This window comes from Peromyscus maniculatus, chromosome 4 (genome assembly GCF_049852395.1).
Source record: "Peromyscus maniculatus bairdii isolate BWxNUB_F1_BW_parent chromosome 4, HU_Pman_BW_mat_3.1, whole genome shotgun sequence".
Classification (NCBI taxonomy): domain Eukaryota; kingdom Metazoa; phylum Chordata; class Mammalia; order Rodentia; family Cricetidae; genus Peromyscus; species Peromyscus maniculatus.
The window spans coordinates 111,037,139-111,062,709 of record NC_134855.1 but is presented as its reverse complement, the minus strand read 5'-3'; the positions used below and the strand labels follow the sequence as shown (position 1 = coordinate 111,062,709).

Below are 25,571 nucleotides of genomic sequence, written 5' to 3'. Positions count from 1 at the left end.
GTGTTAGGGATAGAATTCAGAGTGTTGTGTGTGTGTCACGAAAGCTCTGTACCACTGAGCTATACCCCCGGCTTTCAGTCCTAATTTAAAATACTTAGAAACCAAAACAATTCCTAAATATTGTGCTGTTCAAACAAAAACAAAGATGTGACTTTAAATTTCAGAATATTTTCGATTTAAGAAGTCACCTCATTGGTGCAAATACCTGAGGTTTGAGGCATGATGCATTCAAGTTTCCCAAGGAGTGGCTGCCTTCTACTCATTTCCAGTTGGAGAACTATGGCTTTATTAACCACTGTGTCCTCAGAGGCCAGCCCCGGGCCTGACACAGTCAACATTCAATCAAGTGTACACTATGAGCGGGGGAGTTCAATAGGCTGTGTTAATTACCCAAGGTCGCCTACACTTCCTGGGAAGGCTGCTGTCTGGTACACACAACAGGAAAGTAACAGATGACTGAGTAGGGTGAACCACCCCAGGGGTGATCCAGCCTTTGGCTCGGAGCTTGGTCTGATTGGAGGGGGCTTCCTCCTGTTGAGCCTCACCTTTTTGGAGGACTGACATCACCCTCTTACTCAGAGGTGAATCGCCTCTGTGCATGCCACCTGTCTGGTAGGCTTGGTCCCGCACTCTGCAAAGGCAGACAGTTGCCGACAGAAAGGGAATCTCCCGAGCCCCGGGCATGAGTGACGAATGTACCTAGCGGGCAGGGGAAACGACTGGGCTTTGCGATCTGAGCCAGCGGCTGAGGGCTTCAGGGTACCCACAACCCTGGAGGCGCCCAGGAGAAGCCATATAAAAGTGGAGGCGGGAGGGGTGGAGTGTGTCCCAGGCTTCTTGGCTCCTGCCAGGAGCAGCCCTGCGGCTCCCTTCAACCCTTATTGCATCTGCAGCCTTCGCCTGCTCCGCGCGCGAGCAAGACCTAGCAGGCCGGGCTGGACGTGCCCCCGCCTGCCCGCTGCGCTAGCCTGCGCCCGCCGCGACGCCGCGGCCCTGGGACCGACCGTGCTGGGCGCTGGGCGGCGGACTCCAGGCGCACTCACTGGCTGTCGCGAGGTCCCCGCAGCGTCACCTGGCCCACCGCAGCCTTGTGCTGTCCCGCGAGACCCCTGCTCGTCCAAGGCGGGCCCTAGGGACGCTGCTCTCCACGTGCGGGCTGCAGACTGGACGCCGCCGCGGGCTCCATAACAGGTGAGATCTGGGACGGCCGAGCGGCGATCGCCGGGCTGTGACCCAGCACCGCGGAGACTTGGGACCCTTGTCCCCTTCTTTTCTGCAGCTCTGTGCAGTTAAATGGCTGTTGAACTGAAATAATTTTGTCTGGATGTGATCACCTTCTGGGGCCCAGTAATCTGGCCGCGCAAATGAACTCTTCCGTTCAGCTCGGGAGGTTGTCGTTAATGGGCGAGGGGCAGGTGTCTGGGCACCAGCATACGCCTAGGACCCCGCGACACCCTCCAAAACTAAGAGTCTTTTCTTCCTGGCATTCTCTTTGAACCGGGGTGGGGGGTGGGGTGGAGGGGTGACCTTAAGGTGCCTTTTAAGTCCTGTTTTGGTCTCCTCGGGTGCGCTTCCACTGGCTGAAGTTTACTCCACAAGTAACAGCTTGTTGAGGATGAGAACTTCAGGCTAAAATGAAGGCCCGGAGAGATAGGAAAGGAATGTGGGAAAACCAGATTGTCTTAATTTTAGGAGGAATTTCCATTGTAAAGGATCTGCCCATTGTCTATACAAATGTTTTAATTACTCCAGTCAGAAAAACTAAGGACCGCGTGTCTGAAGGCCCAGGAAATGAGCAACAAGAAATCATCTTTTTAAAAATAGTTATTTATGTATGTATCAAACGTTATTTTAAAAACTCTGCTTCGGAAAATAGAATTTGGAGACCATAAGGCTCTTCAAACCCTTCCATGTCAAGTTGACCGTGAAGAGGGTGTTTTTATTCACTGCTGATCTCTTTGTAGAGATGATAAATGTTGTTAAAAGACAGAATTTCATTCATGTGGTTTCCTCCTGTTATCGAAAAATTACCCAGGACATTTCTCAGAGTGATGGATAGATAAGTTAGAGTAAAGGCGAGGGATGGATTCACGTTTGGGCTCCCCCATCGAACTGAACGGGATTTACAGCAAGTGGCCTGCCTTCCCTCAGCCCACGTTTCCTCCTTTGTAGATGAGTTACTGGTGAGAGTGGAGGACCTGATGCTGGGCTGGTAGCTGATACACAGTGCATGCATCACCAGAAATGCCCCTGCAGGCTGATAAGGGGAGCAAGCGTCCAGGCCACTTCAATAACTGAATGCAAGAAGTCACCCTGAGGGCCTCTGTTATTGAGAGGCACACCACTGCATCCTTATACTGCACCCTGGGGGTACTTTTGGTTATAAAACACTCCTGAACTTTTGAATTTAATTAAAACACCTTCAATCTGTACTGCATGTTCAGATTGCAGTAGTTGGCCTATGGATTTGTGGTAGTTAATGTATCTGGTGTATTTCTGAGGTTCACTTAGTGCTTACAAATACCCCACGTGAGATGAACATGGTGTGACGTTGGTGGTTTAATTATCCACCAATTATTACGAAAACAGTGCCCCCAGACGTCATTACCAACCCAGCTCCATACTCTGGTAGGCTGAAGGGGATACTGAGTCCTACATCTATTTTTTTCACTTGGCTCTTGTGACTCAGAGTATGAACCATGCCACGGAAGCTGGCTGGGCCTCAGAGTCTCTGGCTCTGCCTCACACCTCTGTAAGATCCCCAGAGATTGGGTCATGGTCAGGAGTGCTGCCTTAGGAAATGAGTGCAGTGTGTCCCTCAAGATAGGCCTTGAGAAGCATGGGCTTCTCATAAGCTGTCTTAAACAGTGGTGTGCAAAGGGTTCCTTACAGTCATTTAAATGACCTTCAGTTAAAATCTTTTAAAAAGCCCAGATTAGCAATGTTATTTGAGCCAACATCTCAAGTTTTGTTGAAGTCCTGCCTGCTTAGGATTCTGATGTTCCCAAAATCACCAGGTCATCTCAGTCTAGATTCTACTTGTTTTCTTTCCTAAGCGCCTCCAGTTAGGAGGAAATCATGGGTTTGAACTTCCTACCCTATCTTAAAGACTAAATTTTTGCCCATCACTCATAATTTTTAATCTTTCACCAAAAAAAATGTGTAAAACAAAACAACAACAAAGAGTGATATGGAGCCGAGAGTGGCAGCACACACTTGTCACGTCAGCACTGGGGAAGCTGAAGCAAGATTGCAAGGTGCCAGACCCCTCAAAAAATATTTTTTTAATTGATGTAATTTATGATTCGATTATTGTGTGCTTTAAGAAAAGTAACTTGCTTTGAGAGTTATAGCACGGTGCTGAGATCATTTGACTAAAGTCACAAGGCCCTAGGTTAGACACCCAACACTATAGAAAGAAAATAGCTTAAGTAAATCTAATATAGGGCAATAATTTATAGTCATGTGCCTATGCCATTGTGTACATTAAAGTAAGATAATAACTAATATGCAGTTATTTTTCTGAGTTTTTATAGTTTCTCATACCAGAAGACACGAATATTACTGGGAGAAATATAATAACATAGGTGTATTAGAGATACGAAAGAGGATTTCAGTGGGAAATGGTTTTAATGGAAAGCTTCTTTGAATTGACTTTATTGAAGTATAATTTGCATGCAAAGATGTGTTAAACTGTTACATTAAAGTCTGTACGCTTTATCACACACAAATTATACCTCAGTAAAGATGGAGGGTACTTTAAGATTGATGGAGGATTGCCATAGTTTATTGTGTTTTGTTGAAATAGTTCAGAGAAAGTCAAGAAAAAGTAGGAAAAAGGGAAAATGAAGATTGATACATTATATGGACAAAGAAAATATATACCGCAGTGGAGAAAAGAAAATATAGAACTTTAAATAACTGATATTATTTTTGTAAGTTTTATATATACGGTTAGGATTCTAATTTAGTATCTAGGTACCAGGAACCTTGCAGAATTCTTTGAACAAGAATCTAAAATAAAAATAAAAAGCAGGGTTGGGGATTTAGCTCAGTGGTAAAGCGCTTGCCTAGCAATTGCAAGGCCCTGGGTTTGGTCCTCAGCTCCAGAAATTAATTAATTAATTAATTTTTTAAAAAAAGCAATGGCCTTCCTCTGACAACCTGCTGGCACCTTCCACTTTCCCCTGCCGTTCTGACCTATGCTTGTCTTTGTCCCTAAAGACACCTGCCTGTGCCACAATGCTGTCGTCCAGTGACTTTGCATCTGCTTCTTGGGAGCTTGTGGTCCAGGTTGACCATGCAATTGAAAAGCAGCAGAGAAACATCACACTGAGGGTGTCAGGAGACCTGCATATTGGAGGAGTGATGCTCAAGTTGGTGGAACAGATGAGTAAGTCATTCATTCTCCGTGGTTTTCTGGGTTTGGACCCCTCTCTGTTGCTTCAGCATGTCATGGCAGGCCCTAGATTTCCTGAGAGCATGCTCCTCTTCCTCACCCCTGGTTTCCCCCAGAGAGAAGAAGAGGGACCACACAAGAGCTTCCCAGTGAATCCAGCCACCTTTGTAAAGGCTTGAGTCTTTGGGGGCAGATCGAAGCTCTCAAGAAGGTAGAATGCTCTACTCCTGCAAGGTCAAGGGCCATCCCACCGGTGACATCCATGGTGATCTTAGGTGACATGGCATTAGACTGCTGAGTCCATTCTCTATTAACACTTGATAACTTCATGCTAAACTCAGCTTACTGTTAATGGGTCTTTTTACACTCGTCCACCAACAAAGACAGAGAAGTCTTCTTCATTGTTTTTTTTTGTGTATCTATTTGAAACCTTGGATGCTGGCTTCTCATTTGTACTGAGATAAAGGTCTTTTCTAAGTGCATCTCATGTCCATATTCACATGATCATCACCCAAATCAAGAAAGAGCATCACCTGCTCCCCTCTCAAGCCCTTACTTGCTACCCACTCACCCCCCAATCAATGGTTCACCCAGGGCAACCACTATCCTGGCCTCTCATTTTGCTGTTTTTAAACTTCATATAAATGGGCTCATACAGGATATACTCTTACACAGCTGCTTTATTTTATTTAATATCATGTTTGAAAGAGATCCATATTGTTGCATATAGTTTGGGTTAATCTAATTTGGTTGTTATATAATATTCTATTATGTGAACCTACCACAATTTATCCACTTGTCCACTGATGAACATTTGAGTTTTGATTTTCTTTTCATATAGGTAGTGGGATATACGATCATTATCTCTTGGTAGATATTACTGTTGAAGATTGCGTTAGTTCATTCCTTTGTTGCTATAACAAAGCACCTGAGTCTAGGTGACTATAAAGAACAGAGGGTTATTTTGGCAAATGGTTCTGGCTAAAGGTCTCAGGACCAAATCTGATGACAGAAGACTACAAGACTCTATAGCATGAAGCAAGGTGTGTGTGTGTGTGTGTGCGTGCGCGCGCGTGCGCATATGCCTGGTTCTCTCCTGCCTCTTCTTATAAAGCCACTAGAGTTGCCCAGAGGGGCTGCACTCTAATGGTCATGCCTAATCCTATATACCTTCCAAAGGCTCCATCTCCCAACACAGTGGTTGGATTAAGTTTCCACCCTCTTCATTCCTAACAGTGGGGATCAAACCTCAACTCATGAAGTCTTGAGAACACTCAAGCCTTATTCCAACCACAGCCTTATCCCCATGCCACAGGGAACAGTTACTGATTCATCACCTTCCAAAATAATCCCATGCTTCCGCTAAGAGCACTGACAGGAGGGGCTTTCTAATTAAAGAAGAGGCATCATTCACAGAGAGAAAAATAAGTAAATTAAAATGTTGATGTCTCCTAAATGAGCAACATAAAAGATGGGCTTGACTTCATACTGGCCGAGGGAAGGTTCACCTCTGTTACTGATGTCAAGTCTAGGTGTAGATGCCCACACTGCAGGGGAGACTGTGCAGCTCTGATGTCGACTCAGGTACTTTGCAAACTGCAGATATAAAGCTGCTAGAGGGGCTGGACATGGCTGAGAAGAGTGAGCCATTGGCTCTCTGTGCTTTGTGTGGCCTGTGGAGACCAGCAGTGTTCCCTTGTGATCCAATAGTGAGAGGATTCATTTCTATTAGAGATTAAGATTGATTAAACAATGCAGATTGGTGCACAGAGGGTTTGGGGGTGTGGTTTAGCACTCATCAGAACAAAAATGTTGCTTTATGTTTTTTTATGACACTTGAAAATAAATGAGGGTAGAGTTCAGACACTCTTTGTTCCCTGCCCCTCCTGGGAGACTTTGGAAGGGAGCTAAGAACTGTTGAGCCGTGAGCCATAAAAAGAGATTGTAAGCTAAAGGTTAGTGCTTTACCCATGAACGGACTGGGGTGTCTGGAACCTGCGCGCTCAGCCTCTTTGCCTACGCTTGACTGTGTTTTCCACTCTTGCAGACATAGCCCAAGACTGGTCAGACTTTGCTCTGTGGTGGGAGCAGAAGCGCTGCTGGCTTCTGAAAACCCACTGGACCCTGGACAAGTGTGGAGTCCAGGCTGACGCCAAGCTCCTCTTCACCCCGCAGCATAAAATGCTCCGCCTTCGCCTACCCAATGCCAAGACCGTGCGACTGCGAGTCAGCTTTTCGGCCGTGGTGTTTAAGGCTGTGGCCGATATCTGCAAAGTGCTGAGTGAGTTCCCTGCCGGGGCCACTGTGCCCTTTAGACTCTTGGCAAAAGAAAACAGGAAAATTCCTTGTGCTTTCTGCCTGCCTCGGGCATTGGCTGGAGAACCCTCCTTTACAAGGAAGCACACTCCCAAGCCCAGAGCAGAGCACTGCAGTTGTTCAGGTGGAAGGAAATGAAGGGGAACACTATTTGCACACGTCAGAGCCAGTTCCACGAGCTTGCAATTGTTTAAAGCACACTTGTAAGTAGAAGTGGTCACGTTGAGAGTGCTTCTCCAAACTCATTCCTCCAAACCACACTCAGATGTTAAGGCAAACCAAAGGATGGGAGATCTGTTGAATCCTTCATTATGACACATCTCTGTCTTTGGGGTGGTGGTACCGCACACTTCAATTCCTTCACTAGTACTTGGCTCCTGTAAATACTCTGTCTACAAAAGTCACTTAGGAAGCTTAAGCAGAAAAGTACTCTTGGGGAAGAGAGCTTATCAGTACAGGGCTTGCCTTGCCAATACCCAGAATCCATTTTTTTAAAATGGGCACAGTGGCATACATTTGTAATCCCAGCAATGAGCAAACAGATAGGCAGATCCCTGAGGTCCACTGGCCAACTAGCCTGCCCTACTTGACAAGGTCCAGGCCAGGGAGAGACACTGTCTCAAGAAAAACAAGGTGGATGGCTTCTGAGGAATGACACCAAAGATGTCTGCTGGCCTCACACACATGTGTACACAGGTGCCTGTGTACCTGCACACACACAAATATCTGCATACACACCACACACACATACACACAAAAAATTGTTTGAAGATAGCAGCCCAATCTTATTTTTGTTTGGTTTTTAAATATGATCTTATTATGTAGTCAAGGCTTACCTCAAACTTGTGATCCTCCTGCCTCAGCCTGAAAAACACTGGGCTTACCAGCATGTGCCACCAGGCTCACTTGATGATTTGGTGTCTCATGGTACAGTATCACAGAGATAACCCTACTCCGATTTTTTTTTCTTTATAATACACTGTAGAAAGAGGGACCCTTGTACCATGAATGGTTCTTATTTCCTATTTCTTGAAAATGTGTGGGTGTCTTCCTTGGTTGGTACCAAGAATATTATGCATCATCACTCAGCATGTGAATACAGAATATTACACATCACTAAGAATTCACCCTCCTCCATTAAACTATAAGCCGCTTTATTCATTCACTCAAAAATGCTCATTGAGCCCTGCTGTGTAGCAGGTAATGTGGTGAATGGTGGACACTGTGACGAAGATCACTGAAATCTTGCCCTTTGAAACAGACGAGATGGATAGTCAGCAAATAAGCTGACTGAAAAGAGTAGAGAGTGTTAAAACAGGATGGGAGGTAGAGCAAATGAAGGAAAGTCTCCACAGATTTAGGAATGCCTATGTTAGACATTAAGGGTTCTGATAGCCTGAAATGGGATTAGAACAGAAACCACTACCTCAGCATATCAATGTCTGGCACACATCGGCTGCCCAGTGGCTGTTTAGTGAACCAATCAATTCATGGAAAACAGTCCACTGCAGAACACAAGTTCCTGGAGTGTCCCGGCCATGTGGGGGCAAATGAAGCCCAAGAACACGTTGTTGTTAGTAGTAACCTAGTGAGGATTCGAACACCAAGTAAGCCGTCATATGAAAAGGCCTTTTCCAGACCCCACAGGACTAGGTGACACGTCACAGCTGAGGCCAAGTAGTCGGGTGATCTCTTCTCTAACTGTGGCTTTGAAGACTCGTGAGGGGAGACCTCTGCTCAGCATCTCTAACCATGGCTGTTAAGTCTAATCAATCAGCACTAGCTCAGACTTAGCAGTATGGCGAATTCCCCTGAAGAACAGAAGAGGTGCAGATCTTGGGCAGAGGAGTTTCACTTTATTGTTTGTTTAATGCATACACTATAATGTTTAAGTTGTCAGGTGCGCATTGAGTATACATTTGGGATGGCTCCAGGTGTTTTGTAGCCTGACAGTCAGGCATCCAGGATAATGGGGAGAGTCAGCCGGGTTGCTCTTGCCTCTGGACGCCACGCAGTTTGTGAACTGACTGGACAAGAGGATCTAAGAGAGGGGTACCAGGACCCTTAAAGCAGCCACTTCCATGGATTAAAGCGGCTCTGATCACAGTTGCACTCTTGGATGAACTGGGGAAGGGTTATCAGAGCTGGGTTCTTCAGAAGCAGACTCTGAGGTAAGGAATCCAGAACTGGAGTCCTAATGCCTGGAGATACTGTGTGGAATACAGATACGGGGAAGCGACTGTAAACACCTGGCTTCCTGTAAGAGTGTCACACTGTGGGCAGCCAGGACCTCTGGGACCTCTAGGCTGCCCCAGCAGGGTGAAGGTACCAAGGAAGGAGCCTACCACTGAAAGCCCTTCTTGGAGAGCATGAATCCTCTCGCATGGACTGGTGGAGGTGGGCGGTGGGCAGTGCAGAACGTGGCTAGCTGCCAGCACAAGCTCTTGACAGACACACACATGCTCTTCAAATGTTGCAAGTCAGGTTGGCACACACTGAAATGGTAGTGACCCAGAAGACAAGGCAGGACATGAGGACAGCTCCACGGGGATGGCAGGAAATGGTGGGCTTTGTATAGGAAAAAAAAAAAAAAAGACGCAGAATCAGTTGTCCACAAAGAAAAAAAAAAAAGATGCAGGGCCCTTTGTGGTTATTTCCAAAATGGAAGAGAGAGACTGAGATGGGAGGGGAAGGAAAAGAGAAAAACTGCTGGCTCATGGATGGCACCGAAGCCGCACAGTGTTGGCAGTGGTTAAAGTCAGATAGCAAACCCATGGAGAGGGTGTGACACCGGTCCCTTCGCTCTGGGGGTATTTAAAATATTTTCATCACAAATTAAAATGCAAACTAGAATTGCACTAGACTTAACCTTCTGCCACTATTTGTCCTTCTCCAGCTGAGGGTCTTGGTTCCTTCAAACGGGATGCAGTGGCTTCAATTTACAGCCCCAACCCCCTAAGACCTGCCAAATACACAGACCAGCTGAGTCTCAGGAGGAACTCTTTTTCTCTTCAGTTTTCTCGCTTTTTGTTTGTGTTAGTTGTTACTTTGATTTATTTTAGATATTAGAAGACCAGAGGAACTTTCATTGTTAAAGCCTTCTGGTGACTATTCTAAGAAAAAAAAGAAGAAGGACAAAAATAATAAAGAGCCTGTGGCTGAAGACGTCCTGACCTTGGACAGTTCTTCAACAAGCTCGGGTTCCCCAGGTAAGGGGCTGCTTCAAATGTGACTGGAGACTGGCTTTCTCTCCCTCCCTTTCTCTCTCTCCCTCCCTCCCTCTGCCCCCTTTCTCTCCATGTATAGCAGTTCATGAACTGACTGCATGAGCAGATCTAAGGGAGCCCCCCACCCCGACCCTTAAAGCAGCAGAGGAGATCTATGTCCCCTCTCCTCCTTTCTCTTCCTCGCTCCCTCCCCTCACTTTCTCTCCAAACAAAGAAGGACCAATGTTGTTGAAGGATCAACGGACAAGTTGAAAAGGAGATACATAGTTGTTTCAAATGGTTTTTTAATTTAGACTTTTACCTTAGGTATGCTTAGTAACTCACAGTTTTAACTGTGTGTCTCATGTTGTAAAATGCTAGTACATCTGGCTATGAATTGTGGGTGGAAAAGTACATTTAAGAAAGAAAATAGTTTGGATAATTTAAATATATTTTTTTCTTTTCCTGGTTTGCCTTTGTGTGGCTCTTTCTTAAGCATGCTGTCATTGGCTTGTAAAGGAAAGGCAGTAAAGATTTGGAGAAGGTATATACTTTTCTTCCTGGATCAAACAACTGTCCTAGCTCTCTTGCAATATCAAGGGCTTTCTCATATAGTGTATTCTGATGCAAAGAATAAAAGGGGGATTTGAGCAGTGTTCAGAGGTAATGGCAAGATAGCCAACTCTTGGGTTCTTATAAGAAGCAAATGTAGCTCTTTGCTGTCTGAGACATTGTGTGTCTGTGTTCTCAGTTTGCTCATAGCACCAGGAAACAGAACTTTGAATGGCTGGAAAGGACTGACTTACCAACATTTCTCTGTGTTGATTCTTGGAAACGTTTACATCTTTGGGATCTCAGGCTGTGGTGATATTGTGTTCCCCAAAATATTGTGCACCCTAATAAACTTATCTGGGGTCAGAGAACAGAACAGCCACTAGATATAGAGGCCAGAAAATGGTGACACACACGCCTTTAATCCTAGCATTCCAGAGGCAGAGATCTGTCTGGATCTCTGTGAGTGCAAAGCCACACTGGAAACAGCTAGGCATGGTAACAAGAGCCTTTAATCCCAGGAAGTGCAGGAAGCAGAAAGGTATTTAAGGTGTGAGGACAAGGAACTAGAGCCTGGTTAAGCTTTTAGGCTTTTGAGCAGCAGTTCAGCTGAGATCTATTTGGATGAGGACACAGAGGCTTCCAGTCTGAGGAAACAGGATCAGCCGAGGAAATGGCGAGGTGAGGAAGCTGTGGCTTGTTCTGCTTCTCTGATCTTCCAGTATTCACTCCAATAGCTGGCATTGGGTTTGTTTTTATTAATAAGAACTTTTAAGATCCGTGCTACACCAGGCAAGATTTTTTCTTGTGCAACGGGTCTCCCTACACTCCTGACTCCTGATACATTTAGAATCAAAATTCATTTTAGTCTAATCTTCTTCTAAATATTCCTAACCTGAATCACCTGTCATTTGCCTGCCTCACAGTAAGCCCTGGCTTGTACAGTAAAACTATGACACCCACATATGACCCCATCAACGGAACGCCAGCCTTATCCACTATGACTTGGTTCGGTGACAGCCCTTTGACGGAGCAAAACTGCAGTGTTCTGGCCTTCAGCCAACCTCCTCCACCACCAGATGTGCTCGCCGACATGTTCCAGCCTCGATCTTTGGTGGACAAAGCCAAGATGAACGCGGGGTAAGGGGGGCTCCATCTTTCTCCTGTCTGAACTGGTGTCTGCCGTGGGATGGGCTTTCTGTGACTATGTGTTGCTATCACTGGTTAATAAAGAAGCTGCTGTGCCCTATGGCAAGGCAGAATAGAGCCAGGCGGGGAATCTAAGCAAAGATATGGGGAGAAGGAAGGTGGAGTTGGGGGAGACACTGAGCGCTAGCTACCAGGGGAGCAAGATGTAATGGAACACAGGTAATGTGACGAAGCCATGTGGCAGAACATAGATTAATAGAAATGGGTTCATTTAAGAAGCCCGAGCCATAGACCAAACAATTTGTAATTAATATAAGCCTCTGTGTGTTTACTTGAGACAGAATGGCTGTGGGACCAGGTGGGACAGAAACTTCCATCCACAGGTGTCCATACACTAAGAGATGTTAAAGAGCTGGGGGCTATCCAGTCTTTTAGTTAATAGGCATGGGCATTATGCTTCCTTAGCAAAATTCAGAGTGCTAACTTTAACAACAAAAAAAGACTACTATGGTAGTCTCAGTACCTTAAAAGTGTGAGAAAACTGTCTTCAAATAATTCAGTGGCTTACCATCCAGGACTGTGCCTCTTGCTGCTGTTACAGGTGTGAAAAGAGTCCTGGGGAACACAGAGTAGTATATATGCCTGGTGGCCTCTATGAACCTGTTAGAGACATTGAAGGTGGTCAGTTCAGCTCGTGCTATATTTTAATAGAACACTGCTTCTCCTTAATTAAAATTAAGATGTGACAATACTCAATTTAAATATTCAATAGCCACATCCGGCTAGAGGTTAATGCATTGCACAGTACAAGGAGGCCTTTTCCCATCATTGCAGAAGGGTCTGCTAGGCATGTCCAACTCACGGCCTGTGGGCCACACATGCACAAGATAGCCACAAATGCAGCCAAACACAAAATTATGAAGTTCCTTAAATCATGAGTTTTTGTTTTTGTTTTTTTAATTTTTGTAACTCTGTTATGCATGAACTTTGTAGATGGCAATGACATGTTGCTTGTCAAAAGGCTGGACAGTGGCTAAGCTGGGCGTTGCTTTGGGCTGGCCACCGTGGAGTAACAGAACAGGCAGGCAGAGGTACAGAGTTACATGCTGGCTCCACCGTGGAGCTGTAACCCTGCATAAATCATCTAATTCACGGAGACTTGGTCACTTCATTTGCTACACTGAGATAATGCCAGGCATGGTGGTACATGTCTATAATCCAGCACTCAGGAAGCTGAGTCAAGAGGATCACAGGTTCAAAGCCAGCTTGGACTACAAAGTGAGATGAAGGAAGGAAGGAAGGAAGGAAGGAAATACTAATGAATAACCCTCCTAACTCCTTTACTTTTTCATGTGTCAATGAGAATTTTTGGGTTTTTTGGTTTGTGTGTGTGTGTGTGTGTGTGTGTGTGTGTGTGTGTGTGTGTGTGTGTTTGAGCTGAGGATCAAACCCAGGGCCTTGTGCTTGCTAGGCAAGAGCTCTACCACTGAGCTAAATCCCCAACCCCCCCCCTTTTTTTTTGTTTGTTTGTTTGTTTTTTGTTTTTCGAGACAGGGTTTCTCTGTGTACCTTTGTGCCTTTCCTGGAACTCACTCTGTAGCCCAGGCTGGCCTCGAACTCACAGAGATCCACCTGGCTCTACCTCCCGAGTGCTGGGATTAAAGGCATGTGCCACCACCGCCCGGCATTTAAAGGCTAGGCTCACAACCAAAAATAAAAAAGAATATTTTTTAACTTAAAAACTGTAACATAGCTGGGCATAGTGGCACATGCCTTTAATCCTAGAACTCGGGAGGCAGAGGCAGGCAGATCTCTGTGAGTTCAAGGTTAGCCTGGTCTACAAGTGAGTTCCAGGACAGCTAGGGCTGTTACACAGAGAAACCCTGTCTTGGAGGAGGTGGGGGAGCACTGGGAAGGTAGAGTGCAAATATAAGCTAGTATGTGCTCACTGGTTTTGTTGATATTGTTTGCCCTGCCTGTGTTCTTGGATTTATGTAACATGCAATATGTAACACAATGTGGTGGGTATATGTGAGGAGTGGACTGTTTCTAATTCCTAACCTGTTGTTTCCTAGTTGGCTGGATTCCTCGAGATCCCTCATGGAACAAAACATTCAAGAGGATGAGCAGCTGCTGTTAAGATTTAAATACTACACCTTCTTTGACTTGAATCCTAAAGTAAGAAATGGTTCCTTTGTTTCGTTTTGTTTTCCTTTTGTGACGTGTGTGCATGGAAGTTCTATACTTTCTGTTTGGTGATCAAGGTCAGGACTGATTTGTGTGACCTCCTCATCTCTGCAGGGTAGACAGACACAAGTGTACCTGCTTCTGAACTTCCATCTCTGCTCCCTAGGGCAGCCTAAGCAGGCGTAGCGGGAGTTGCCCCGGGTCTTTGTACCCAGCATGCTGTACATTGCCTCTCTACATTCACGGAAATAAGAAGGCGTGAGCGAGGGACCCACATACTAGAATCCGTCATGCCTTAGGAAGGAGAGGAGGTACCAGAGCCAGGTTGAGGACATGTCCTTAAGAGCAAGCCAGGACCACACGGGATCCATACAAGACTCCCAACCGCAGTGTTAAAATGTCCTCAGGGAAAAGGAATCATCTGTCTAAATAAAGGGCCCTGCTAGTCACCAACTCCAATTTTAGGGCAAATCTCCACCCAAAGCTTATTAGTGAGGGGTGAGATGAGTCCTTTGGACATCTACTGCTTTCCTGCTTCCAGTCAGCCATTTTGTGGAGTTGAGCATCAGCAGCTAAATGGGCCCTTGTAGGAAATATAAAATGAAACAGCATCATCTCTGGGTGGCCAGGCAACCTTGCTGCGTCAGCCTCACTCAGGGTCTGTGCCTCCTGCTCATCCTCACTTCCCTCTGAGCATTTGTGTGAGGAGCTTACTTCCACCTTTCTCTCCACTCTTCCCCCTGCAGCAACGTCTCTGCCTTCTTGGTTGATTTTTTTTCCTATCTTTCAAGGCCCATCTCAGTTCCCTAGCTTCCCTACTTAATTTCTTCCAAAAAAAACCAAACGAACAAACAAAAATAACCCAAAAACCACCTTACTCCTTTTTATTTCTTTTTAGGTGTGTGTGTATGTGTGTGTGTGTGTGTGTGTGTGTGTGTGTGCGCGCGCGCGCGCATGTGTTCATAAAAAGGCCAAAGTCAACATCAGATGTCATCCTCAACCACGCTCTACCTTATTTTTGAGACAAGGTCACTGACTGAACACTGAGCTCACCAAATTCAGCTAGACTGTCTGGCAGCAAGCCTCTGGGACCTCCCCACCACGGGGATTACAGAGAGGACCACCCACCCACCCATGCTGGGTGCTGGAGATCCACTCAGGTCCTCATGCTGGTTCAGCAGGCACTTTACAGACCGAGCCGTCTCCCCCAGCCCCAGCCCTGTCATTTCTATGGAAAAACTCTGCCTATCCTTGGTTTGGACCCAGGCTAAAGCTGGTGGGTCTGTCCTGTGTCCGGAATGCATGACTCCCCGTGAACTGTGGCAAAACAGGAAATTTTGGCTTCTTAGTGAAGGATTGAGGAATCATGAATGTGTCACTCTCCTAAGCAACTGTTTCATTTTGCTTTGACTTTTGTTTAAGTTCCTTAACAAACATTGTTTATGGCTTCTTCTTTTTTGCATTGTCTACTAGTACAAACCTACACATTTCCTGTAATCTCATTTTTTGTTGTTGTAAAAGTGCTTTATAAATTGCAAAATATTTCTGACATACAAAAAGAGTTGTATTTTAGCTTAAGGTAAATTTTTTTCTTTTTCTTTTAAAAATTTTTCATTAAAACATCATACATATTATGCCGGGTGGCAGTGGTGCACGCCTTTAATCCCAGCACTTGGGAGGTAGAGACAGGTGGATCTCTGTGAGTTCAAGGCCAGCCTGGGCTACAGAGCGAGATCCAGGATAGGCACCAAAACTACACAGAGAAACCATATCTCAAAAGACCAAATAAAATGAAATATCATATTATTCAGCCCCTTCTCCTTCCTCTAACCCCTTCCATGACCTCTCCCCACTCCCTCGAAAATTCATGGCCTCTTTTTTTCCTATTATTGTTACATATATATGAATAAATATATAAGCCAATCTGCTGAGTCCATTTGTGGTGTGTGTGTGTGTGTGTGTGTGTGTGTGTGTGTGTGTGTGTGTGTGTAGGGCAGACCACTAGGTACTGGGTAGCTGATCAATCATTCCTGGGGAAGACTAATTCTCTCTCTCAGCAGTCATTCATTGTTTGTTGCTCATTATCTATGGATGCGGCACCATGAGACTTCACCCATCCACATTGAGATGTCAACTGTTACTAGAATTGTTCAGGTCTTATTTGGGCAGCTATACTGTTGAAATTTGATGGGTATATCTTCTCTGTCATATCTGGAAGACACAATCTCCTAGCAGACTTTCTGGTCATCTGGCTCTTACTATCTTTCCACTCCTTCTGAGTCTTAGGAGTAGGAGCTGTGTTGTGGATGTGTCAGTGGAGTCTGGCACCCCACAGTCAGTGATGCTCTGCATTTTGACCAGTTGTATACTGGCAAAAAGAATCTTCTTTGATGTGGAATGAGAGCTACACTTCTCTGTGGGTATAGGAATATTTAGAATAAAGTAAGGGATTATACTGGTTTAGGAAAGGGACAATAGTAGGTTCTCTTAGGTTTCCAGTACCAGGCATGATTTTTCTCCTATTAAGTGAGACTCAAGTCTAATTAGAAAATTGTTGGTTACTGCCAAGATATGAGTGCCACTATTGCATCGTTAGGAATACCTTGCCATGCTGGTCCTTGTTGTGGTTCATAGATGTCACAGCTAGGTAGGAGTTTCAATTGCTTCTCTTCCTTGACATTTTGCATAGCACCTTCTGGTACTATACCCCAGGAGGAAGGTTTTCAGGTCAGACCTAGCTCATAATCCTCTGAGTCCTGAAACTGAAATTTGTGGTGTCACCAAAAGGACTTACCTTCAATTTCTGGGAGGCAACCAAGGGTGACATCTGTAGACTATATTACCTTATGAGTCTCTTGGACTACCCTGACCAACAGCCCAAAAGAAGATTTCTCACACCTGTTGATGGGGCTTTCGTGATTTCATTTTTAAGCTTTATCCTTGGTTCAACTTGAGTCTTTCCTCATTGAGTTCCCAGCTAAACTGTGTTGTTCTGTGCTTTCAGTTCTAATAACCTACCTGAAATTGTCCACAAACTAGATAAATATCAATAGAAAATATATTCAGACAGTTGCTAAGTCAGTATTCTGGCCCCATTTTATCTATTCAAATGTTTCCCCATCTGATTATTTATTCACATATTTATCAAGCAACAGTTATTAGCCAAGAACTAAGTTGCATGCAGGGAATCTAAAACTGCCAGGCATTAAAGCCAATGAGCTAAAATGTATAAGTCTACCACATGAAATGAACTACAGTGAGCAAAATCTTTTTCAAAGTGGACATAGTAATATGTGTATTTATTAATGAATTGAATAAATAATAAAGCCCAGGGTAGGTCCTACACAGTGATTGTAAGTCAAAATGCAAAATAATCTAGCCTCTGTGGAAAGCAGTGTGGCAATATCTACTCTTTATAGCATAATGGCACTTATGTAACTTTATACATCACTACTATAGGTTATTATTGTATGAATGGTTTTAAGAAAAGATTGGAAACCACCTAAATGTCCATCAGTAGAGAACTGCTTGACTATATTATAGTGCATCCATGCCACACTGTTGTTAAAAACAAATGAGTCAGCTCCCTTGGTTTGTTGTAAACACTTATGCCCCTTTTAAATATGTTTAAAACATGTGAACTAAGGAAATAAACCTTTTTCTGACTCTGACAGTCCACAGTATTTTCAAGTTTTGTACACAATAAACACATTGGAGGACCCCCAGGATACTGACATCCATTCCCAGCAGACAGAGAACCTGTGGTCAGATGTAAGCAGTTAGCTTTCTTGAGAAGATGGAAAGGGTGATGCGGGCTTATTGCTGTTGTGTCGTGGTTGGCATGTGGGAAAGGGAGTCACTGAACTAATGAGACAGACAGAAACAGGGATGTGTATAACAGAGATGGCAGAACCCATGTCCTCCAAGATGTGGGGTTCTAGCTTAAGTCAGCCAAGAGACAGAAAACCTAAGCTTAGGCATTAACGTGAGTAGCCCATCCCCAGTGTCCTGGTTAGGGTTACTATTGTTGTGATGAAACACCATGACCAAAAGCAACTTCGAGGGGAAAGGGTTTATTTGGCTTATTCTTCGACATCACTGTTCATCAAAAGAAGTCAGGACAGGAAATCCATATAGGGCAAGAACATGGAGGCAGGAGATGAACCAGAAGTCATGTAGTGTTTCTGCTCACTGGCTTGCTCCTCATGGCTTGCTAAGCCTGTTTTCTTAGAAAACCCAGGCCAGGACCACCAGGGTTGGTAGCCCAGGGGTGGTACCACCCACAATTGACTGGGCCCTCCCCCATCAATCACTAATGAAGAAAATGCCCTACAGGCTTGCCAACAGTCCAATAGAGGAATTTTCTTAATTGAAGATCCCTCCTCTCTTAGCTCATGTCAAGTGGACCTGAAACTAGCCAGCATATCCGCTTAGGAAATACTTGTTCCTAAATCAATGGAGAGCAACTAAAAGTATTCTCCAAGACAGAAACCTATAGGATACCTGTTAATGACCTGCAGACAATGCCTCAACCAGCCTCTGAGGGGGAGACCCCAAAGCCAAGCAGGACCAATAGGGAGTCCCAGGATAGCTCTGGGGGCAAGGATTGGACAGCATTGAGCCCTTATTCCAGATCCTATTGAGCATCTTATTCCAGATCCTATTGAGCATCTTATTCCAGATCCTATCGATCTCTTACTGTTAACTTGTAACTGCGGGTGATTGTAGTTTATGTATTTTACACATCATTGTTTTATTTAGTTTATGAGCCATGTGAAGATGGTTAGGTGTGAGAACTTTTAGTATACTTTTAAAATCTTTATTGAGTACTCTGAGGAAAGCCTTGTTGAGTGGCCCATTGAGTTCCTGTGCTATTAGAAACTGAATATACCAGGACTGAGGGGCTGACAGACATCTAGGTTGACAGTTTGTTAATCAAATGTAAGAATCAGTGAGTGTATCGCTATTTAGATTTTGCCTATAATCTGTGAATTAAAGCAGGATTCTTTTTTTTGTGTGGTGTAGTAGTGGCTGCATGGCTTTGATTGTTTGTTTGTTTGGTTGGTTGGTTGGTTGGTTGGTTGGTTGGTTGGTTGGTTGGTTGGTGGTTTTTGAGACAGGGTTTCTCTGTAGCCCTGGCTATCCTGGAACTTGCTCTGTAGACCAGGCTAACCTCAAACTCAGATTTGCCTGCCTCTACCTCCTGAGTTCTGGGATTAAAGGTGTGTGCCACCACCATCTAGCAGTTTTGTTTGTTTTTAAGAGGAGACTGGCTCTAACTCCTGAATGATCCTCCTGCCTCAGGCTTCCCTGTATCTGAGATGATGAGCATGTGCCACCACACCTGGATTCATGCACACTGTGAGTTTCCTTTAGTTGTCAAGTCTTCAGTGAACTGTAATTGATGCACTATAAAACTCATTCACTGGAAGTCAGGCATCATGGCACACGCCTCTAATTCCAGCACTCAAGAAGCTGAGGCAGTGGGATCAAGAGTTCAAGCCTGGATTGCGCAACAATTTGGAGGCCAACCTGGGCTGCATGAGACTCTTTCTTTCCAAAAAACACCAAAAAGTAAATAAAAAAAAATGTGTGTGTGTGTGTGTGTGTGTGTGTGTGTGTGTGTGTGTGTGTAGTAAGTGTACAATACAATGGTTCTATCTTTGGTCAGACACTGGTCCTAACCCAGCCTGCTTGGCCTTCTATCCCAGCTTTTGCCCTTTCTAGAAATGCCATGCAGATGGACATCAGTCATGTCAGGTTCACCAGGCATGTTCACAGGTGTCATGCTGCTCTTGTTGCTAAGTGGTTCCCATTATGAGGAGATAGTGCAGTTTATTTCTCCATTTTCCAGCTCAGTGAGGGCACTTGGATTGTGTCTGCTCAGGCCTGCTGTGAATGGTGATGTGGTGCTTATTCTCAAGTGTGTTTGTTTCTGTCTGTCTGAAGGGATGGGCAGGGTTGGGGGCCTCCAAAGCCAGCTCTTTGAGATGCCTTTGTAGATCACAGAACAGAGGCAGACTTTCTTGAAGGTCTCAGCACATCACCACATTTAGGACATGAAGGTCACATCCTAAATCCCATCCTCTTGGCTCTGCATTTGTCTTCCCAGAAACTTTAGAAATGCAGAGAAAGAACATGTCAACACAACATGTCGTCTTTCCCACTTACCATTATCAGAGCTGGTTGCTGGTTTGGGCTTGCTTCCCATTTAGACATTCCCTATCACCTCTTTTCTTCACAGGTGTAAGATTAACGCAAAAGGAAACATAAGCCAGTGTTAATCAATTCATGATGAGTCTACTGAGGTGCTCTGGGTGTTTTCCATTCTTCTTTCATGTTTTCTTTATTCATTTTAGTTTTTCAAAGCATATAGTATAATATATTCTCATTGCAAAAAAAAAATTCAGATGGGCCTGAAGAAATGGTTCAGTGGTTAAGAGTGCTTAATGTACAACCATGAGGACCTGCGTTCATATCCTAACCCCCAAGTAGCTAACTCTGCATGGTCTCATATGTGCCTGTAACTCTGGCACTGAGATGGGCAGACACAGACAGACATTGGGGCTTTCTGGATGCCAACCAAGTGAAAAACCATGAATTCCATGTTCAGAGAGAGGCCTTGCTGCAAAGTAATAGGCGGAGGGTGATAGAAGAGGATATCAACACGCTCCTCTGGTCTTCTTTCACACACCCACACAAACACATGTCCATACAGCACACAAGCACATACCAAAATGACACACACACACACACACACACAAAGAAATTAGAAATCACTTCCTAAAAACTCTATCATAGAAACTATGATTTAATAGACTAGAGTTTGAAGGTGGGTGGTTGCACAACATTGTGATTTGCCTGTGCCACTAAACTGTACATTTTTTTAAAGGTCAAGATTAATTTTATTAGACATATTCTGCCACAGTTGAGGTTATTTTTAAAATTAATGTAAAGAGGGATTATTTAGAATAAAACATTGTGTTTAACCTGAATGGATAGATTCTGTGAAGCTTTGTATGCATATACATGAATGACTTGAAAAGAGATCTTGCCATTTGCCGCAACACAGATGTGTCCTCCAGAGGACACATGTGCCAAGTAAAATAAAGCAGACTCTTGTACATAGACTCCAAAAAAAGAAGAAATAGGAGTAAAAATTGTGGATACACCAAGCTACAGTATTAACAAGGGCAGCCCCAGTCAGGTAGATAGACAATAGGGAGACACAGGTCAAAGGATAGAAAGCAGCAGACACACAGGATGAATAATTCCAGAGTGCTCATGTAGGACATGAGGACCACGGGCTGTAGACATGTATGTATTACAAGTTTTTCTTAACTAATGCAAACAATAATAGGTCCAGCCTATATTGCTTGCTCCCAGGGTCCACGAAAGAGTCTATCAACCAGCTGAGGATTCTAACCTGAGGGATATTCAATGAATCTAAGCACACTGAGTTCTTTAGTCCATTCATTCACTTTATTCTTCTATGATGATTCCATTTGCACTGTTTCTTTTCTGCTCTCTTACTTAGCTCCTCTCAGTCCCTCCTGCTCTCAGTCCCTTCTGCTGTTCTCTCATTATTCTACCTAGTTCTTTCCATCTCCGTCCTCATCTTTGTTCTTCTCCATCAATCCTCTTCTCAGTGCTGTCAGAGAACCAGTTTATATACATATGCAGTAACTCTTTGGTAAAGCAATGTGAGGCTTGAAGTTTTCAGGGTCACAGAGAGAGGTGATAAGGACCCACACATAAAGCAATTGTCAGCTTCCAATTACAACCCAAAAGGGGAGAGTGACTAAAGGGGAGTTCTCTGGTAGGGTCAACTAAAGGCTAAGACCAATTAGGGAATTTATGTGCTCAAACAATAATCTAGAAATGGCTAGATAAAATGTTAGCGGTCAATAAGTCACAACAAAGTAAACTGTCTTTGGCCACACTTTTCCCTCTCGTCCCAGCTGCAGCTGCTTTCTGATAGGGAGGGGGGCATATGCTAGGTGGCTAAGCAACCTATGTCAGAGCATGTAGTATTTGGTTAGTAAAAGCACTTTCAACTCAGAATAATTGCTGAGGAGAAAATCTAGGAATAGCACCTGGCTGAGGAGAAATAAAAACTTAATTTGCACAAGAAAGAAGCTTGGCACCTATTGCCTGCCTGGCCTGGAGGCAATCTCCTTGGGTCAGTGGGAAGTAACTGCCTTAACTCAGTATCTAGCAAATGGCTAAAACATCATCCCAGGAATGTGAGCAGTAAATCTCTTAAATTAGGGTCTTGTGTAAATAACCCGGGGTGAAGGTAAGGGGTTGAGGATTTAATTGTTAGTGGTTCTTTTCTCTATCTGTGAGTGAGATGAGCTAATGTTTATCTATGTGCAGTTTTATCCTTGGAAAAAAGTATCTTTGCTGAAATACTTTTGTCCGGAGAATGGCCCTAGCCAGATATATGTTAATGAAAAATAAACTCAGCTGGGGACAGTTGTCCAATTACCCCAAATGTATAGGGAAAGTTGTACCCAAGATTGAGATGCAATCATGAGATTACATGTACACGTAACATGGAGATGCACGGAAAATGGGGAGACTCATAGCTGTTACTGCACCAGAAGTTTACAAGAGACAGCCAGTTCATTTAAAAGGCAGTAATTCCACAACGCCTTGTGTGATGGTTTCCTCTAACAGAACCCTTAGTTCTGATAGGTTGACCTTCTGAACACTAGTTGTCAGTGCTGTATACTCTCATGGACTTTCACTACCAGCAGCTCTCAATACTTAACTTACGATTTTGATGAGTTAGCTGCTCTTTTCATGAACAAAACCATTTTACATTCTGTATTATACTATTGTTTTATGTTGCAAACCCCAAACATGCACAACAAATATACCCAGTAAACTCATTCCAAAAGAACAAAGAAAATCATCCTTTGCTATATGATCTTTCTCTTAAAGGCAGCCACAACTTCATGACTAACCATCCTTGCAGATTTTTCCCATATTTACTAGCCTATATTTACCGGGTTTCCCAGGCCTTGTATTTCCTGTATAAATAAGAGCTTTTACATGCTCTGAGCTTGCAGCTTTTTACCTGTTGGAGCTGTCTTTCACATCAGTATATAAAGTCCAATTTGCCCTTTTATCAACTGAAACGTAATCATAGGCTAACCCATATTGTTGGGACCCAAGTGTGGCAAACGTTCTTATGAGAGTGTCTGATGCATGCCTGCATTTCTGTCTAGAAATGCAGTGCAAGAGGGATTAAGAGATGTGTCTAGGTAGCATTCCTATAACCACACCTGTAAAGAGTACCAGCTGCCCCTCATCCCACAGCATCAGATATCAATAATACCTAACAGGCCAGTCTGATGGAACAGGAATTCTGTTGTCTTGTTTTAGTTTGAATTCTCTAATTTTTGATAAGGTTGGGCATCTTTTCCAGTGTTTAAATGGCCATTTGGTTTTCTCTGTGAAGCACCTGTTTCTGTTTGCTCTCCATCCTTTTAGATTGTATGATTTTCATGGGAATGGTTTCGATTAATGGATATTGTCTCTTCTATTTATTGAAATATGTTCTTTCAGTCTTTACCTTATAAATGTATGATCTTTTAAATGTATTTTCACTGTAAATGTTTAATTTTATGTTGACAATTCTACTTTATACATCATAACTTTTAGGCATCTTGTCTTCTGTAGGGTTCTCCAGGCCAGGGAGTGAGGTTCAGCAGTAGAGCGTATGTTTAGCATGCTCCCGGTTCTAGATTCAATCCCAATACCAAAAACAGGAGAAAGAGGGAAAGGAGAGAAAGGAAGGGAAACAGAAGGCTTCCTCTACTCATTTAAAGATTACACATTCACCTACATAATATGCATGGTTCAATGTTTTTTATGTATTCACAGAATTGTTCAACCACAACTGCATCTATTTTCAAAACATTCCATGACCCCATAAAACATTCCTGGACCACATTAACAAGCATTCTGATTGCCCTTCAATCCTTCCAGCCCCAGGCAAAAAACAATAAACTAATTTCTTTATGGATTTGCCTATTCTGGTTGAGGACTTAGTTCATTGGCTAGAGTGCTCACCTGGCTCTGAGGTCGATTACCAGAACCACATGAAACTGTATGTGGTGGTGCATGTCTGTAATCTTAGCTCTCATACTTAGGAGACAGAAGCAGGAGGATCAGAAGTTCAGGGTCATCCTCAGCTACATGGCAAGTTCCAGGAGAGCCTGAGCCACATGAGACCCTGACCAAAAAAAAAGAAGGAAGGAAGGAAGGAAGGAAGGAAGGAAGGAAGGAAGGAAGGAAGGAAGGAAGGAAAGAAGGAAGGAAGGAAGGAAGGAAGGAAAAGTAATACATAGAATTATACGGCATGCAGGATTTTGTGACTAATCTCTTTCACACAACATGTTTGGCACTTAGGCTGCTTGAAGAAGCTCTGGAAGATATTTAGGGAACGTTCCTTCTAACCTCAGACATCAAAGGAGCAGGGCCACAGGAAGGTAGTGGTCTCCATGCAGTTGCCTGAGCTAGGCTCTAGACCATATGATTCACAAAGAATGGCTCCAGTTATCCAAGAACTTTTGAACTGTGGACTAGAAAGAAATGCCCACACACATATATACATTTGTTTCTTTCTCTAGTATGACGCTGTCCGAATAAACCAACTCTACGAGCAAGCCAGGTGGGCTGTTCTCTTGGAGGAAATCGACTGCACAGAAGAGGAAATGTTGATCTTCGCAGCACTACAGGTTGTGAGGGTGTCTACAGGTTGTGAGGGTGTCTACAGGTTGTGAGGGTGTCTGTCTACAGGTTGTGAGGGTGTCTGTCTACAGGTTGTGAGGGAGTCCGCAGGTTGTGAGGGTGTCCGCAGGTTGTGAGGGTGTCCACAGGTTGTGAGGGTGTCTGTCTACAGGTTGTGAGGGTGTCCGCAGGTTGTGAAGGTGTCTACAGGTTGTGAGGGTGTCTACAGGTTGTGAGGGTGTCCGCAGGCTGTGAGGGTGTCCGCAGGCTGTGAGGGAGTCCGCAGGTTGTGAGGGTGTCTACAGGTTGTGAGGGTGTCTACAGGTTGTGAGGGTGTCTGTCCACAGGCTGTGAGGGTGTCCGCAGGCTGTGAGGGTGTCCGCAGGTTGTGAGGGAGTCCGCAGGTTGTGAGGGTGTCCGTGCGCAGGTTGTGAGGGAGTCCGCAGGTTGTGAGGGTGTCCGTGCGCAGGTTGTGAGGGAGTCCGCAGGTTGTGAGGGTGTCCGCAGGCTGTGAGGGAGTCCGCAGGTTGTGAGGGTGTCCGTGCGCAGGTTGTGAGGGAGTCTGTCCGCAGGCTGTGAGGGTGTCTGCAGGTTGTGAGGGTGTCTGTCCGCAGGTTGTGAGGGAGTCTGTCCGCAGGCTGTGAGGGTGTCTACAGGTTGTGAGGGTGTCCGCAGGCTGTGAGGGTGTCTGCAGGTTGTGAGGGTGTCTGTCTACAGGTTGTGAGGGTGTCTGCAGGTTGTGAGGGTGTCCGCAGGTTGTGAGGGTGTCCGCAGGTTGTGAGGGTGTCTGTCCGCAGGTTGTGAGGGTGTCTGTCCGCAGGTTGTGAGGGTGTCTACAGGTTGTGAGGGTGTCTGTCTACAGGTTGTGAGGGAGTCCGCAGGTTGTGAGGGTGTCCGTGCGCAGGTTGTGAGGGTGTCCGTCCACAGGTTGTGAGGGAGTCTGTCCGCAGGTTGTGAGGGAGTCCATCCGCAGGTTTTGAGGGAGTCCGCAGGTTGTGAGGGAGTCCATCCGCAGGTTT

The 25,571-nt window shown here is 44.6% G+C and overlaps 1 protein-coding gene across 1 annotated transcript in view; it reads left to right on the top strand.

The window, feature by feature from the left end:
* Nucleotides 1–735: 735 nt before the first annotated feature.
* Nucleotides 736–25,571, top strand: part of Fermt1 (FERM domain containing kindlin 1) — a 46,536-nt gene continuing 21,700 nt past the window's right edge. The window contains exons 1-7 of the mRNA XM_006983971.4: nucleotides 736–1,191; nucleotides 4,225–4,393; nucleotides 6,447–6,680; nucleotides 9,778–9,924; nucleotides 11,400–11,613; nucleotides 13,698–13,800; nucleotides 24,453–24,560. Coding sequence (XP_006984033.1) covers nucleotides 4,243–4,393; nucleotides 6,447–6,680; nucleotides 9,778–9,924; nucleotides 11,400–11,613; nucleotides 13,698–13,800; nucleotides 24,453–24,560 — 957 coding nt within the window. The 5' untranslated portion in view covers nucleotides 736–1,191; nucleotides 4,225–4,242. The remainder of the gene's footprint in view (nucleotides 1,192–4,224; nucleotides 4,394–6,446; nucleotides 6,681–9,777; nucleotides 9,925–11,399; nucleotides 11,614–13,697; nucleotides 13,801–24,452; nucleotides 24,561–25,571) is intronic.